This window comes from Moschus berezovskii, chromosome 18 (genome assembly GCF_049115385.1).
Source record: "Moschus berezovskii isolate FMDL1 chromosome 18, NW_MosBer_1.0, whole genome shotgun sequence".
NCBI lineage: Eukaryota > Metazoa > Chordata > Mammalia > Artiodactyla > Moschidae > Moschus > Moschus berezovskii.
In genome coordinates this window covers 62,853,363-62,872,630 of record NC_142477.1, presented here as the reverse complement: position 1 = coordinate 62,872,630, position 19,268 = coordinate 62,853,363, and the positions used below count along the sequence as shown (strand labels likewise).

At 37.4% G+C, this 19,268-nt stretch overlaps 1 protein-coding gene across 5 annotated transcripts in view; it reads right to left on the bottom strand.

The window, feature by feature from the left end:
* RGS7BP (regulator of G protein signaling 7 binding protein) overlaps window positions 1-19,268 on the bottom strand; it is a 111,192-nt gene that overhangs the window by 37,095 nt on the left and 54,829 nt on the right. For all 5 annotated transcript variants that reach the window (XM_088827725.1, XM_055422002.2, XM_055421998.2 and 2 more), the window contains exon 3: window positions 3,500-3,630. In XM_088827725.1, the coding sequence (XP_088683851.1) occupies window positions 3,500-3,630 (131 nt within the window). The remainder of the gene's footprint in view (window positions 1-3,499; window positions 3,631-19,268) is intronic.

Genomic DNA, 19,268 nt, shown 5'->3' with positions numbered 1-19,268 from the left:
AAACTCCCAAACTCATTCTATGAGGCCACCATCACCCTAATACCAAAACCAGACAAAAATGCCACAAAAAAAGAGAACTACAGGCCAATATAACTGATGAACATAGATGCAAAATTCCTTAACAAAATTCTAGCAATCAGAATCCAACAAAACATTAAAAAGATCATACATCATGACCAAGTGGGCTTTATCCCAGGGATGCAAGGATTCATCAATATCCACAAATCAATCAATGTAATACACCACATTAACAAATTGAAAAATAAAAACCATATGATTATCTCAATAGATGCAGAAAAAGCCTTTGACAAAATTCAACACCCATTTATGATAAAAACTCTCTAGAAAGCAGGCATAGAAGGAACATACCTCAACATAATAAAGCCATATGTGATAAACCCATAGCAAACATTATCCTCAATGGGAAAAAATTGAAAGCATATCCCCTAAAATCAGGAACAAGACAAGGGTGTCCACTTTCACCACTACTATTCAACATACTTCGGAAGTTTTAGCCCCAGCAATCACAGAAGAAAAAAAAATAAAAGGAATCTAGATTGGAAAAGAAGTAAGACTCTCACTGTTTGCAGATGACATGATTCGCTTCATAGAAAACCCTAAAGACACCACCAGAAAATTACTAGAGCTAATCAATGAATATAGTAAATTTGCAGGATATAAAATCAACACACAGAAATCCCTTGCATTTCTACACATTAACAATGAGAAAATAGAGAAATTAAGGAAACAATCCCATTCACCATTTCAACAAAAAGAATAAAATACTTAGGAATAAATCTACCTAAAGAAACAAAAGACCGATACATAGAAAACTATAAACCACTGATGAAAGAAATCAGAGATGACACAGATAGATGGAGAAATATACCATGTTCATGGATTGGAAGAATCAGTATAATGAAAATGAGTTTACTACCCAAAGCAATCTATAGATTCAATGCAATCCCTATCAAGCTACCAATGGTATTTTTCACAGAACTAGTATAAATAATTTCACAATTTGTATGGAAACACAGAAAATCTCAAATAGCCAAAGCAATCTTGAGAAAGAAGAATGGAATTGGAGGAATCAACCTGCCTGACTTCAGACTATACTACAAAACTACACTCATCAAGACAGTATTGTACTGGCACAAAGACAGAAATATAGATCAATAGAACAAAATAGAAAGCCCAGAGATAAATCTACATACCTATGGATGCCTTATCTTTGACAAAGGAGGCAAAAATATACAATGGAGAAAAGACAATCTCTTTAACAAGTGGTGCTGGGAAAAGTGGTCAACCACCTGTAAAGAATGAAACTAGAACACTTTCTAATACTATACACAAAAATAAACTCAAAATGGATTAAAGATCTAAATGTAAGACCAGAAACTATAAAACTAGAGGAAAACATAAATCACAGTGAGATTACTGACCCACCTCTCAGTAATGGAAATAAAAGCAAAAATAAGCAAATGGGGCCTAATTAAACTTAAAAGCTTTTGTACAATGAAGGAAACTATAAGCAAGGTGAAAAGATAGCCTTCAGAATGGGAGAAAATAACACCAAATGAAGCAACTGACAGAATTAATCTCAAAAATATATAAGCAGCTCATGCAGCTCAATACCAGAAAAACAAACGACCCAGTCAAAAAATGGGCCAAAGAACTAAACAGACATTTCTCCAAAGAAGACATACAGATAGCTAACAAACACATGAAAAGATGCTCAACATCACTCATTATCAGAGAATTGCAAATCAAAACCACAGTGAGGTACCATCTCACAATGGTCAAAAAGTCTATAAACAATACATGCTGGACAGGGTGTGAAGGAAAGGGAACCCTTTTACACTGTTGGTGGGAATGCAATCTAGTATAGCCACTATGGAGAACAGTGTGTGTGAGTGTGTTAGTTGCTCAGTTGTGACTGACTCTTTGTGACCCCATGGACTGTAACCCACAAGACACCTCTGTTCATGGGATTCTCCAGGCAAGAATACTGGAGCAGGTTGCCATTTCCTTCTCCGAGAACAGTGTGGAGATTCCTTAAAAAAACTGGAAATAGAACTGCCATATGACCCAGTAATCCTACTGCTGGGCATACATACCGAGGAAACCAGAGTTGAAAGAGACATGTGTACCCCAATGTTCATCACAGCACTGTTTACAATAGTTAGGACATGGAAACAACCTAGATGTCCATAGGCAGACAAATGGATAAGAAAATTGTGGTACCTATACGCAATGGAATATTACTCAACTATTAAAAAGAACACATTTGAATCAGTTCTAATGAGGTAGATGAAACTGTATCCTATTATACAGAGTGAAGTAAGTCAGAAATAAAAACACCAATACAGTATATTAACACATACATATGGAATTTAGAAAGATGGTAACGACCCTATGTGCAAGACAGCAAATGAGACAGAGATATAAAGAACAGACTTTTGTACTCTCTGGAGAAGGCGAGGGTGGGATGATTTTAGAGACAAGCATTGAAGCTTGTATATTACCACACATGAAGTAGATGACCAGTCGAAGTTCGATGCATGAAGCAGGACACTCAAAGCCAGAACACTGAGACAACCCAGAGGGATGGAATGGGAAGGGAAGGGAGCTAATCTGTAGTGGGAGAAATTCTCTCTATGCATATGTGATGACTGAAACTGTTGGAAACAGTTTGTAAATGTGGGGGAAGGCAGCTTGAGGGTTAACGCCAACACCCAGGAGAAGGCAGAGCATCGTTCAGAATGGAATTCAGAAGTCTGATCACACTATGCTGAAGCCACTGCCGTCTCTGGAGGTTTCAGTCCTTTAGACCAATATAGTCTCTTTATAAGTTTAAACCAGAGGATGAGATTTTTCAGTCACTGATATGCCACTCTATTGTTTATTGAGTTCCCCCTATTTTTAAATCTTTGGGGCACAATTTGTGATTTGTCTTCTTGCAATCAAATACATTTAGGGACATAGCAGCAGTTTTGGATAGCATTTACTACCCTTGTAAGATCATTATATAGTTTTGCTGCCCACACTAATTCTAGCCAAAATCATGTTCACTAGTGGTAAAATAATAAATCTGAGAACTGTTTCTACCACAATTTCTGTTCAAGATACTCAGGGTTGTTATGCATTTTGATAGTACTGATACAGGCTTTTTTTATTTATTTCAAATATTTCCTGAACATATCCTAATTGTGTGTAGGCAGCATCTGCCTACAATGTGGGAGACCCAGGTTTGATCCCTGGGTTGGGAAGATCCCCTGGAGAAGGAAATGGCAACCTACTCTAGTATTCTTGCCTGGAAAATCCCATGCACGGAGGAGCATGGTAGGCTACAATCCATGGGGTCGCAAAGAGTAGGACACGACTGAGCGACTTCACTTTCACTTTTCACTTTTCAAACATATGGTACATATTGGCCTTTGCAAAATATGTTTTGGTTTAACATTCCTCACTGTTTATGGCAATATATTAAATGAGATACCTTTTCGATGAAATTGAAGAGACCCCAGCAGGCATATAGATTTTAGCATTTCTGTTGTGTACATTTCTAAGCAGCATTGCAGCTGAATGTAGAGCCGACAGATTTCTGGATGGATCTCACCACCTTCAGGGCTGCAACAGAATGGAGAAAAGCTGTGAACATTCTCGAGATTTCACTTATCAGCCATTTGTCTCAGTTCTGAGAGGGGAAAATGCTCACTGAAGATTTCTAAAGCCTTGAGTCTAAAATAAAGGACTTTTTGCTTTCAAACCAATAACCAATGTCACAGTTCTTACATAAGTGTCTTTCTGACTAACAGCTCTTAATATTTTCCCCCTTCAGCAGCAGATTTCTGCTAGGAGCTTAAAATCATAAATGTTTTAAGTAACTGAAAATATCAGACATTTTAAATTTAAGTATTGGAACAAATTTCCAAAATATATTTAAACCATAAGGCTATCCTAATCTGTAAGACTAGATTAAAAACTCTTATTTTTGGAGAAACTAACGAAGAGCTATTCAATTACCAGTTAGAAGATAGCTCTTTAATATTAAGGCCCTAGGATAATATGGTTAGAGAGCCAAGATTGAAATTATTTTTATCAAGGTCTTTTGTCTCAGTCTAAAGGACATCCCTTTATTGTTTGCTATGGTTAATTTATGAAAGGCTAAGTGTTTTTATTGAAAAAATAAAACATTTATGAAGAATGAAATGTAATAAAATTCTAATAATTTTGCTTCATGATCTAATTCTAAATAAATACTAAATTTATGCTCTCAAATTTATTTGAAGCCTTGAGCCTTTCTCTATTAACTATGGTAAAATATACAAATGTGATTATGATAAAACATGAAGTGATCACTTTTATTTTTTGAGAGGACAGAAACTAGTTGTGGATAGGACATATTTTATATGTTACTAAAATAGCATGTATTGAATAAAGCAAACTAAATAAAAGGGATACAGTTTAGAGCTAGATTATAAATGGAAGAAGCCTAAAAGTGAACTCTGTCAAATACCCTAGGGTATCTTTACTTCTATCTCCATTTAAAATGCAATGAAATCTGACTAAGCAATGCAGCATTTGGATTTGATTCCTTTGTAAAGTGGTCAGTGGCAAAATAGCAGGGGCAATTATCAGAAAAAAAAAAAAGGTGACTTCATTTTTATATAAGTTCTGGAATCACACTAAATAGAATTTGTATTTACACAGAAATTTACAGTAATAATAAGTTTTCATTTTCAATATTTATTTAGTAGATGAGCCAGCATTTATCTAACTATATGGCTTATGTAACACAGAAAAATGCAAAATCCTTTGCCTGAGTATGAACGATGCCTGCAAAATTATTCTATGTCTTTCCTGTGTCAGAACAAAGGACTTCATAAAAGCTTACATGCAAAATTTGGCTTTATCTGAAAAATATGAGCCTATATTACTTTCTTATTTATGTCTCGTGGGTCCAGCCCTAGGCCAACATTGGAAGCAAGTGTATCTCTGGCAAAAGTCCCAGATTTTCTTGCAGAGCTTCTTCCCACAGGTGCTTTCTACCCTCAAGCTGTCCTTCTGCTTCCTGGAGCTTTCCCCCATCCCGACACACACACACACACACACACACACACACATACCCATCCACCCACCCACACACAACCACCACCACCTCATTATTTCATATTAACTCCAGCCTTTCCAAATGTCTGTGTCCCCTCCCCTCCCTTCCCCTCATAGCCCTGCTAGACTCTGAAGGAATAATGGACATCAATGGTTCATATAATAGGAAGTGATCCTGATATATTACCTGCTAATATACTAATTTTGATAGAAAAATTTGAAGATAATGTCTTATCCCAAAAAGAAGCTAGAGCAAAAACATTTTATGGCAGGTAGTTCTTTTCTGTTCTGTTTCATCATTTCAATTATAGCTGTTTGTTTTCACCTATGCATAACGGCCCTGGTGGCTTGTATGCAGATTAAAAAAAAAAAACTGCAATGAGTATGTGGTATGCATTATACATTTGATGAATGGGGAAATTGACAGTACAGTATTATTCCAAGCCACAGAATATTGTTATTTTCAAAAGTACAAAATATGTGCTTTGTGGCTTCATTCCAAAAATATGTAAACTTCATATATAGATGATGTTTTATGTAATTTAAACAAATGATTACTGTATGAGCATATCTTAAGAGCCAATAAATTTTATTACTTTACAGCTAGATGGTGAGAGACAATGTATCAAGTGGTTCTGAAAAAAAAACGTCAGAATAGAGATTAAAATGCCTAATTCATATCGTTTCCTTGGATGCAAGCTTCCTAATGTCTCTGTAACCAATGGAGAGTCTCAAAACTATGGAACCATTTTGCCCTTCCTAAATGTTATGGGGTGGGAGGAGAAGGGGATGACAGAGAATGAGATGGCTGGATGTAATCACTGACTCGATGGATATGAGTTTGAATGAACTCCAGGAGTTGGTGATGGACAGGGAGGCCTGGCGTGCTGTGATTCATGGTGTCGCGGAGAGTTGGACACGACTGAGCGACTGAACTGAACTGAAATGTTATGGGAGGAAACTGAATGGAGGCTACCAGAAATGTAGTCAGCCTAACAAAAATTGATTGATACTAAAGTTGCATTATAAATTTCCTACTTAAAAATTCTTACATATGCTCATAGATCATCCTTTAATATCTTGATAACTGAAATATAAAGAAAAAAAATAGTCAAAGAGCAGTGGACAATTAATCTTTTATGTTAGTGTTTCCCAATGCTTTGACTAGACTACATTAGCCTCGGGTCTTGTACAGTTTATTTCTCCTACTTTGTTTATTTATTTTTATTTATTTTTGGATATGCTGGGTCTTCAGTGCTTTGGGGACTTTTCTCTAGTTGTAGTACATAGACTTCTCATCATGGTGGCTTTTCTTGTTGCAGAGCATGGCCTCAGTGGTTGTGGCATGTGGGCTCAGTAGTTGCAGTTCCCGGACTCTAGAGCACAGGCTCAATAGTTGTGGTGCATGGGCTTAATTGCTCCATGGCACGTGGGATCTTCCTGGATGAGGGATCAAACCAGTGTCTTCTGCATTGGCAAGTGGATTCTTTACCATTGAGCCCCCAGGGAAGCCCTATTTCTCCTACTTTAGAGCTTTAAGCTATGTTGCTGCTACTGATTACTAAAGTTCATTAAAAGAGAAATTGTCAAATGGGTTATAATAATATGTCTAATATGATCAGTTCAGTTCAGTTCAGTCGCTCAGTCGTGTCCGACTCTCCCAAACTTTCCCAGCATCAGAGTCTTTTCCAGTGAGTCAACTCGTCGCATGAGGTGGCCAAAGTACTGCAGCTTCAGCTTTAGCCTCAGTCCTTCCAACGAACACCCAGGATTGATCTCCCTTAGAATGGACTGGTTGGATCTCCTGGCGGTAAAAGGGACTCTCAAGAGTCTTCTCCAACACCACAGTTCAAAAGCATCAATTCTTCGGCGATCAGCTTTCTTCACAGTCCAACTCTCACATCCATACATGACCACGGGAAAAACCATAGCCTTGACTAGATGGACCTTGGTTGACAAAGTAATGTCTCTGCTTTTCAATGTATTATCAAGGTTGGTCATAACTTTCCTTCCAAGGAGTAAGCGTCTTTTAATTTCATATGATCAGTGGACTGAAATTCATTTTGGGGAAACATTAAGAGTATTTAGGTTATTTTTGTAACAAGTGAGCAAGAGTTAGAACTTGAAAATGGAAGAAAAGTCAAGAAGACAGCAATGTAAAGGCTTGAGACTCACTAGGAATAAATTAGAAGGCCCATAGAGAATTTTACATGTAACAAAATTAGACCTACATACTTCCTCTAGGAACTGACATAACTTACAGGTAACTTTACCACATGTGATTGATGCTTAGTCTAAAACTATTTACTCATGTTATTCAAGTTTAAGTCTATGAGAGTCAATCTGATGCACATTTAATTGTGAAAGAAATTTTGTAAGGTGTGATTATTTTTCTACTGAGCATAAATCAAGAACTAACCTTATTTTGGTTAATTTGAAAGCCTAAGTATTAATAGAAAACCACTCTAAAATGAACTTAAATGATATTCAGTGATTTAGAGCTCAAGCTGAATTAAAAAACTTTAAAAATAACCATCAACTTATGAAACTTCAATCAACTCTTTAAGCTTGAGAATCAGGATTTAGTGTCTTAATATTAGGACTTAAGAGAATTGGACTGGTGTAGTAATAGGCAGACAAGAATATAGACATTGCCTAAGTCACCCGATGATCATGGAAATGCTCTTTATTATGGATATTCTTGTTTTATACCTCAAAAGTAATAGAATGAACACCTGTTAGAATGGTTAAAATTAAAAAGACCGACAATACCAAATCTCGTACATTGTTAGTAGGAGTTAAAATTTTGAAAAGAGTTCTGGAAGTTACTTAAAAAACTAAACATATACCTTCCTATGACCTGATAATTCCACTTCTAGGTATTTACCCAAGAGAAATGAAAACCTATTCACAAAAAGATCTTTTTAAGAGTGTTCAGAGTAGTTTTATTTGAAATAACTAAATACTAGAAATAGCCCGGGTGTCTAAAAGGAAAGTGGATAAAGAAACTAGACTCTCATACATTAACTATACTTCAGTTTAAAAAAAGAAACTAGAATATTCCTACAGTAGACTAATACTTGATAATTAAGAGGAGTAAATTCCTGATACATAAAACAACACAGATGAATCTCAAACACATAATTTGTTTTTTCACTTTAAAAAAATTATTTTTAATTGGAGGATAATTGCTTTACAATATTTTGTTGTTTTTTGCCACATGTCAACATAAATCAGCCATAGGCATACATATGTCCCCTCCATCTTGAACCTCCCTTCCACCTTCTATCATATCCCACCCGTTTAGGTTGTCACAGAGCACTGGTTTGAGATTCCTGTGTCACACAGCAAATTACCACTGGATATCTATTTTACATATGGTAATATATATATTTCTGTGTTTCTCTCTCAATTTGTTCCACCCTCTCCTTCTCTGTGTCCAGAAGTTTGCTTTCGATGCCTGAATCTTCACTGTTACCTTGCAAATAGGTTCATCAGTACTATCTTCCTGGATTCCATATATATATATGCATTAATATATGATATTTGTTGTTCTCTTTCTGTCTTACTTCAGTCTATATAATAGGTTCCAGATTCATCTACCACATTAGAACTGACTCAAATGCATTCCTTTTTATGGCTAAGTAATATTCCATAGTATATATGTACCACAGCTTCTTTATCCATTCATTTTTTGATGGACATCTAGGTTCCTTCCATGTCCTAGCTATTGTAAATAGTGTTGCAGTGAACATTGGGGTACATGTGTGTTTTTCAATTATGCCAAACACAATTTTGAGTGAGAAAATCCTTATACAAAAGAGTAAATATTGCATGACTCCATTTATATGAAGTTCTAGAACAGATAAAACGAATCCATAGTAACAGGTATTAGAACCATGGTGGGGAGGGTATTAACTGGGAATGGACATAAGAGAGGGAACTTTCTAGAGTGAGTGTACTATTTCATATATAGATGAAAGTTTGAGTTACATGGGTATATACATTTGGCAGAGGAACCAGAGATCAAATTGCCAACATAGGCTGGATCACAGAAAAAGCAAGGGAATTCCAAAAACACATCTATTTCAATTCACTGATTATGCTAAAGCCTTTGACTTTGTGGATCTCAACAAACTGTGGAATATTCTTAAAGATATGGGAATACCAGACCACTTTTCCTGCCTCCTGAGAAACTTGTATGCAGGACAAGAAGCAACAGTTAGAACCTGACATGGAAAAATGGACTGGTTCAAAATTGGGAAAGGAGTACATCAAGGCTATATATTGTCACCCTGTTTATTTAATTTCTATGCAGAATACATCATGCAAAATGCTGGGCTAGATGAATCACAAGCTGGAATCAAGACTGCCAGGAGAAATATCAACAATCTCAGATTTGCAGATGATACCACTTGAACTGCAGAAAGTGAAGAGGAACTAAACAGCCTCTTAATGAAAGTGAGAGAGTGAAAAAGTTGGCTTAAAACTCAACATTCAAAAAACTAAGATCATGGCATCTGGTCCTATCACTTCATGGCAAATAGATGGGGAAAATGTGGGAACAGTGTCAGATTTCATTTTCTTGGGCTCCACAATCAATGTGGACAGTGACTGCAGCCATGAAATTAAAAGATGCTGGCTCCTTGGAAGAATAAGACAGTGTTTTAAAAAGCAGAGACACCACTTTGCTGACAAAGGTCCCTCTAGTCAAAGCTATGGTTCTTCCAGTAGTCATGTATGGATGTGAGAGTTGGAACATAAAGAAGGCTGAGTGCTGAAGAATTGATCCTTTCGAACTGTGGTGCTGAAGAAGATTCTTAAGAGTCCCTTGTACTGCAAGATCAAACAGTCCATCCTAAAACAAATCAGTCCTGAATATTCATTGGAAGGGCTGATGCTGAAGCTTCAACAATACTTTGGCCATCTGACGTGAAGAGCTGACTCATTAGAAAAGACCCTGAGGCTGGGAAAGATTGAGGGCAAGAGGAGAAGGGGACAACAGAGAATGAGATGGTTGGATAGCATCACTAACTCAAAGGACATGAGTTTGAGCAAACTCAGGGAGATAGTGATGGACAGAGGAGCCTGGCTGCTGCAGTTTATGGGGTCCCAGAGTTAGGCATGATTTAGCGACTGAAAACAACAACGCATTTGGCAAAACTTATTGAATGGTACACTTCAGATTTGGGCATTTATTTGATCATATGCAAATTTTAAACTTTTATAAAAGAACTATAGGCAATGATATTTCATAAAAGAGAGTATAGATGAGTTTAAATTTGTCCTGAAGCTTTTGTAACATGTACCTGGAAAGTATGACTTAAGTGTAAGGAATGAGAAAATCTTAGTCAGATTTTCAGCATATTAAAAACATTTATTCCTTAATTTTTTCAGTATATTAAAAAACATTTTTTCCTCAATTCTGTATAAAGATGTTTTAAAGCATGTTTGACATGAAAGTTGTTACGAAGATGACTTTAAGTTATAAGCACTCTTTTACATATTGTGAAAGTGAAGTGAAAGTGAAAGTCGCTCAGTCGTGTCTGACTCTTTGAGACCCCATGGACTATGCAGTCCATGGAATTCTCCAGGCCAGAATACTGGAGTGGGTAGCCTTTCCCTTCTCCAGGGAATCTTCTCAACCCAGGGATTGAACTCAGGCCTCCTGCATTGCAGGCAGATTCTTTACCAGCTGAGCCACAAGGGAAGCATGTACTTCCACTCTTTTATCTTTCTCAACCCTTTTCAATTGATGCTTAGTTAATAAATAAAAAATATAGAACCATAGGCAAATATTGAACCCCACTTAATAGTAAGCATGCTGAAGCATTTAGGTGTAAAGTTTTCTGATGTCTGCAACTTCAGAAAAAAATATAGATTATGGATGGAGGAATTAATATACAGACAGATGTATGGTAAACAAGTACAACTTAACTGTAGAATCTGTATGTTGGGCATTTACTTGATATCCAAGGATTTACAGTTCCCTTAATAGTTACCTGGCATAAACTGAACAAAACAACTGGGAAGCTTTACAACTAGTAAGGTCAAGTTCAGGAGTTAGCACACTGGGGACTGTGGTTATGAAATGATGACTCTGCATCTCTATGCTCATTTGCCAGATTTTGGTGTTCTGTGCAGCTGCTAATAGCTTCTTAAAAACCAGCAAAATTTGTTATTTTAAAGGTCTGTCTCTAATGCAGTGGTTTATATATTTATCAATAGATGAAGGCAGCAAGACATAATAAAAGGAAAATGGATTCTGGAGTCAGAAAACAATTCTAAAAATAGACTTCATTATTTAGAATTGTGATCGTAGGAAAATCACTTTAAGTTCTTCAATACTCAGTTTCCTTAGCTGTGAAATAGGCATGTGTGCTTGTGCTTAGTTGTTCAGCGGTGTCTGACTCTTTGCGGCCCCATGAACTGTAGCCTGCCAGACTCCTCTGTCCATGGAATTCTTTAGGCAAGAATGCTGGAGTGGTTTGCCATGCCCTCCTCCAGGGGATTTTCCCAACCCAAGGATTGAACCCAGATCTCCTGCATTGCAGGCAGATTCTTTACCATCTGAGCCACCAGGGAATCATAGCTACTTATGATTGAAGTATCTTAAGGTTGGTGTTAGGATCAAATGAGATCATGGTGGGAAAATAAGTAAAAACTGTGAAGGACTGTTAGAAGTTGGCTGCAATCCATCTAAACACATCAAATTTGTCTACTTAGCCTTATGCTTGTGTATAGTCTTTAGTATTAAAACTTCTCTGCCATTCAACAGCATTCTTTCTTTGTTTACAGCTCCCAAACATGGAACTGAAGGAGACTTTGGTTAAACAAACATGCCATTAGGCTGAGAAAGAAAGGTGTGACCCCACTGACAACCCCTCAGCATTTCACAGACTTTGGTGATGACAGATACACACTTGGAGTTTGTCAGGTAGCAGAGACGGAAACCAGAACTGCTGTTGCAGCAAATATGTCAGAGTCGTTATCAGAGTCAACTTTGTTGTTGGCTATTAATTCAAATGGCAAGGAAAGACTCAGGAAGACAAATGGGATGAGGGAAAGGGATGATAATCTTCGCTTTATTTTTCAGAGCAAATAATTAAGGAGGAAAGGGATTAACTGGCTTACCCTAGGATACTGATCTCAAAATACCTGCATTGGCTTCTTCTCAGATAGATTCCACTTAACAAGGATATATCCTAATGCTGTGCCAAATTCAGTGATGGTCTCAGAGGCCAGCCTTTGTACACTTACTCCTTCTCTTCGTGAAGGACACTTCTCAAGGTGGCTCCATGAGTTAACATAATCAATGAATAGTCAGAGGGCAAGAGAGGGCACAAGGGTGTATATGTTGGTGTGTGTGTGTGTGACCTAATTTTTAGTTTGGGTTGCAAATTCTTAAACATAATTATAGGGTCTATGCAAGTTCATAAACTCAGAACACATGGCATGTACCTACTAAATGACTGTAGTCTTTCACACCAAGATAAGCCCTGGAATAGAAAGAGGAGCCCAGTGAATCAGAACAGGGACAAGACATTTTTCAAGGTATCTCTATATGTAATAGTTGACTCTCCCTATTGTCTCCACTTTTCTCCGTAACCTTCCTTTAGTGATTTTGTGTGTGTATGTGTGTGAAATGTGCTTTAGGTGACAACCTCCTGTATTTTCTTTATAGAGAGTCAAAGCAAGTTTGGTTCTTCCCCGCCCCAGAAGCCTTTGAAGAAGTAATTGTGGTAATTCCCTCGCTTCTCATCATGTTAATTTCATGGGAACATATGGCTCCGTGACTTCCTCACCACTGAACACAAATCTGGATCAAACTTTGCCCTGGAGCTATACAGGTTCAGTCAGAAAGGAAACTTGACTTTTAAAAGCAAGGTTAAAACCTGTAGTGCAACAGAATTATCTTTTGGTAGCTGCTTTGAGTAACTGTATGCAAAGCAATGGGTTTCAGAGGGGCTGCACTGTTTATGATTTAGCACCGTATTCTGGTCTTCATCTTCCTGTTGTTTTTGGTTTACCCTCTGGCAGGACCTTTGACATTTCCCCATGACCCAGTTGAGAGATTGATAAATAGTGAGCAGCATTACCAAGCAGCTTGTTCGTTTTTTCCATTTAGAGAATAAAACATATTTAAACACTCACAAAAAAATTGAGAGCCATCATTTTTCTGACATTGTGACACTTGAAATAAGACTAAAAATACTACTATTGAATTGTAAATCATCTTTTATTTATCTTAAATGGTACTGTTTAAGGCATTATTGAGAAGAGCTGGGAATAGGTGGTGACCTTTGTGGTGATGCTGAAAGGCCTTTCTGGGCATGTCCCAGGGCATCTGAGGTTGAAGGAGTTAATGGACTGAACATCATAACTTTTTTTTCTTGATACTTGAAACTCATGCTTATTGATTGGAGAAAACTGACATGTACAAGCCTCTGTTCCTTCCATTTTCAGAATAAAATATCTTATTCTGTCTTGGCCTCTTCTCCCACCCTTCTATCCTTTTTGGTTTGAGAGTCTTTTGATCTTTCCATTTTCCCTCTGATTCTTTCACTGTTTTTCCTCTTTAAGATCTTTACCTGGGAGACATGTGGGGTCTGCAAACAGCTCTTTAGGCCTTGGCTTACCAGGTCTTGTGGTTCTTACAGTTACTAGATAGAAGCCTGTGGCTAGTGGGGTCTGAGTTTTAGATTCTTGAATCTTTGCTGAGATGATAATCAGCACCATGGGTTACATGGCTATAACCAGCCCTATCCCACTGACTATGGCAAGGATCAGTTTATTTTATACACACACAAACACACACACACATGCCCTGGGGAATAAAATGGCAACCCACTCCAGTATTCTTGCCTGGAGAAGCCCATGGACAGAGGAGCCTGGCGCGTTAAGAGTTGGACACAACCTAGTGACTGAACAATAAAGGCACATATATACATAGTATTTGTAGTTGTTCAGTCACTAAGTCATGTCCGACTCTGTGACCCCAGGGACTGCAGCACGACAGGCCTCCCTGTCCCTCACTATCTCCTAGAGTTTGCCCAAGTTCATGTCCATTCAATCTGTGATGCTATTCAGCCATCTCATCCTCTGCTGCCCCCTTCTCCTTTTACCATCAATCTTTCCCAGAACAAGGATCTTTTCCAAAGAGTTGGCTGTTTACATCAGGTGGCCAAAGTATTGGAGCTTTAGCATCAGTCCTTCCAATGAATACTCAGTGTTGATTTCCTTTAGGATTGGCTTTTTTGATCTCCTTGCTGTCTAAGGGACTCTCAAGAATCTTCTCCAGCACCACAATTCAAAGCATCAATTCTTTGGCTCTCATAGTTACATTTATATTTAAATTAAGGAAACATATATATGCTTTTACCCTTTAATTTGAAAATATTATTTTTGCATCAAAATCAAGATTTTCAACCTTTCATGCTTACTATTTTCACATGATAGCAATGATCTTCAAAGGTCAGTTATCATTCAGTGATCATGTGTTACGCTGGAAAGAATTCAGCTCATTAATTTTCATTATATTCAAAGTGTGGGTCAGTAATTGCTGCAAGTGGTTAATTCCTGCCTTTATCCACTGGAATTTTAGAGTTCAACATACTGAACTGTTGGTTTATCTAAATGACATTTAGCCCTTCATTCTTAGTTATGTCATTAACCTAGGTGAAGCTATATTTCTTTTTAGCTAAAGTTATAGGCTTCATGAATATTACCAAAACAATGATATGACTTTAAAACAAACTAAGATAACTGGGATGACCAAGTTTAACTCATTCAGTTAATCCAAAAGAGAGTTTTTGATTAAAAAAAGAGAAATCTCCCCATCTTGTTTAATTGGACAGCACAAAATGTTAATCAATACTTTAATATCTAAAAAAAAAGAGAAATCTCCCCATCTTGTTTAATTGGACAGCACAAAATGTTAATCAATACTTTAATATCTAATGATGACAATTTAGTATAGTTACATATACTAATGTGTATAGATACAGAGTTAAGTCCATTGTGGTTTGGCCTCCTCTTATGTGTGAGAGACTATATAGAGCGATGGCCTGAGGGGTGACAAAAGTTCGCAAGAGTCCAAACTATAGTCCACACAGGCCTGAAATCCTTTTTTTTCTTCTCTTTTTAGTCTCACAAAATGATTAAACCAGGAAGACTCTTTGGGGAAGGTTTAGGAAAAGGGTAGAAAGATGGCGTCTGTTTATCGTACAAATAACAATGGCAAATACATAGAGTTTCTTGTTTGTGCCAGAGCTTCAGTGCTGCCAGTTTAGCTCTCTGGCTCATTTTTCAGCTTGCATGAAGGATTTTGAGAAGAGTTAGAACTTTTTTAGCATTTTGCAGTCTACTTGTCCAACTTCAGACTCCTACCCAATGCTAGAGGTTCTTTAAATACTATACCTAATGGGATTCTGTCGTGTTATTCTGTCTTTCCATTGGCACACAATGATAGCTTGTATTTTTTGCAGAACTCTCAAAAGATGACACTTCATGACAATATGGAAATGTGCATTTCTAAGACAGATGTAACAGCTATTTTCTACAGAAAGGCAAAAGCTTTATGCAAACAGAAGAGACCAGTATCTATAAACATGGAAAAATCTCACATTCCATTATGAGTTTTTCCCCCACTGGACTATAAATTCTTTGAGGCCAGAAAGTTTATCTTATTTATCTTTATGTCTTCCAGCACTTAACAGATTGTCTGGAACATAGTAAGTTCTCAATTAAACAGTACCCCAAGGCAGTTTTGTTTTTAAATTTATTTTATTGGAGGCAAATTACCTTACATTAATATATTGGTTGGTTTTGCCATACATTGACATGAATCCGCCCCAGGTGTACATGTGTTCCCTTTCTTGAACCCCCCTCCCACCTCCCTCTTCCCCATATCCTCCCTCCATGTCATCCCTGTGCACCAGCCCCAGGCAGTTTTAAAAAGTAGCACCTAAATGATAAGATGCTAAAGGCTGGAATTTCAGCTCTGGTTCTGCCATCACCAGCTTCATTTCACAATTAGAGATCATTTTCTTAAGAATTTCCTGTCTTGCAGCCTTCTTTTTTTCTTTAAGCTGTTTTTAATACATTTTAACACACATTTTATGTAGCTAAGTAAAAAAGGAAAAGATGACTTATACTAATACCAGAGGCATCCATTATTAGTGTTTTGGTATATTTCCTTCCAGATTAATATCCCTGAGAGCCAGAAGTCTTATCCATTATTTCTCTTTGTCAAGCACCTAATGGGCTTCCCTGGTGGCTCAGTGGTAAAGAATCTGCCTGCAATGCAGGAGATGCATGTTTGATCCCTGGGTCAGGAAGATTCACTGGGGAAGATAATGGCAACCCACCACAGTATTCTTGCCTGGGAAACCCCATGGACAGAGGAATCTGGTGGGCTATGGTTCATAGGGTTGCAAAACAAACAAGCAAGCACATAGCAGAGTTCCTGGCTCATTCACAGCTCTCAATCCATGTTTGTTGATATGAATCAAACTGAACGCTGGAGGCTGACCATGTGAGTCCATGTGCTACCTGGAGTGTTCTCATAGGGGCAAGGCTAATAATTTCAGAGTGGTCAAGTCAGTGAAGGAGAATATTGGTAGTAAAACTACTGTAATAAAGTGGACTCTGCAGTCAGAGGATGAGTAGAGTTTACTTTACTAGAGTAGTTCATGTTCTTTTAAAGAAGGAAAAATATTAGCATAAAGGCCACATTCCAGCCTCCATATGAAGCATAAGTGGTCCTGTATTGAACAGTTCTGGGTTTATAGCCTGATTTCATTACTTAGAACTATGTGATCTTGGGCAACTTTCTGAACGGTAATACCTCACTGTGGCTCAAACAGTAAAGAATCTGCCTGCAATGCAGGAGACCTGGGTTCAATCCCTGGGTAGGAAGATCCCCTGGAGGAGGAAATGGCAGCTCACTCCAGTGTTCTTGCCTTGAAAATCACCTGGACAGAAGAGCCTGACAGGCTACAGTCCATGGTGTCGCGAAGAGTTGGACACAACGGAGCAACTAGCGCACCTAATCCACAGCATTATTGAAAAGATTTAAGTGAAATAATATATGGGTGTTATATGGTCATAACAAGTACAGATAAATAAGGGAAATATTCCAGGGAAGCAGTTTTGCACATACTGCCTAGATATCTTTACAATTTTGTTACAGGTTTTTTTCCTATTTAATTATTAATTCAAATAATATTTATCCATTTCCTTCTATTAACAAAAGGTGGATCTGGGGAGGAAAATAAAGGAAAGCATTACTTTTTAAAAAGAGTTCATAGAAACCCCTATTATTATCCTGTGATGTTTTTATTTGATGATAACATATTATAAAGTCTCCTCTAAGACACATTAATTTCTCTGAACAGTGACAGAAAACCTGCAGTCTTTTATTTCTTCCTTGATGTGGTATCATTTTATTGCCTTCGAGTTATCAACTTAATGGCTCCGTGGTGGAGATCTAGATATAATTTTTTTTCTTTCTTAATGATGAAGTATAATGTGCCATTAGGTGAAACAGAAGAAAAGGACTCTGCACCCCTGCCAATAGTTAGCTCAAGAACAGAAATAGCTCTTCCAGGCAGACAGACATATGGGCAGGAGGAGAGAGTGATTAACAAATCTTTAGGTCAGTCTCTCCAATAGAGGCATTACTTTTGATTTTCAAAATAGTATGAATTATGTAAATCATTAGCCTTTAGCTAGGAAAAAAACACTGGGTTGTGGGCTTCACTGTCACGGGGTAGGAATTCACTTTATTATTTCTTGGCATTTGATTACAAAGTGCAATAAAATGGAACATTTACTGAGAGACTACTGTGTGCGCGATTTCATGCCAAGCACTTACATCTCATTTAATTCTCCCAGTAATCTATGAAGTACTTCCTGTGTCCTTATCCTTTATTTACCAACAGAAGGAAATGAGGCTTAAGAGAGGTTAAGGAACTTGCTCAAGGTCACATAATTAGTAAACAGAATGATAAGACTCAAACCTATATTTATGCTTTTAACTGCTTCATATTACCAGCACTGAGTGCTCAGGAACCAAACTGTATTTATATCTTTGTCACTGGTCTCACACATTGTTATAAAGATCATACTTTGTGTGTGTAAACTATTATGCTAGGAGTGAAATAATTGTTTTCTACATTTTCTTTGTTCAGCCCCTAAATTGTTGTAACTTAAGTTGGCTCTATAATAAATAATAAATTATAATAAATAATAATAAATGCACCGTGATATTTTCTGCTTTGCTCACAGAAATGCATAACATAATAGAAACATAAGTGTACAACACAGGAGGCATGCCAGGCTAGTGCAAGCTGGTGTATGTGGGGGAGCGGGGGAAACCGCCAGTGAGTGCTGTGTCCCCTAACCCCCAGGGGTCACTCCATCCAGCAGAGCAATGAGAGTGGGGAAAGGGCATGTTAAATATTGCATATAGAATCCTCTTTCTGGATTCCTGTGCTCTTTTCTGATGCACAAAAATGGATGGACTGGCAGGGGTGGGGTGGGGTGGTGGGAGATGCCCTTGATGCTGTTCAGGGGCCATCACTATTCTCTTATTGTGCTCATGGAGAAGGAAAAAGGCTCCAGTATGCAACGCAGAGGCCTCTTTTTACCCCATTACTGGAAATGTGAGAGCTCTCTGCATAGGAGGAGAAATGAACACTATAAATTATTTGCAAAGCATTTCAGAAGTGAGCAGTGAGATAAATATATTAATGCAAATATATGACATTGTTGGTGGCTAGTGGCTCAGTTGACTTAGACCATGAGAATTTTAAAATGTTATACTTAGACAAGCAGTCTTCACACTTTGCATATCATGCATCCCTAGCTATAAAAAAATTAAGCATGCACTCTTACTGTACATACATTTGTTGATAAATGATACATAGATAATGATATTAATGTATTGGGTATATTAAAATATAAATAAATAGAGATTAGAAAAAGAGATCATAAAATATAAAGTTATAATATTTTCCTTCAGATCATCTAGCATATACTTTGAAGCCCAGAAGTTCTCAAACTTTAATGTGCATTTGAATCACTTGAAAGGCTTATTAAACCACAGAAAGCTGGGCTTCATCCCTAGAGGCTGGGTTGGGGCCTGATTACTT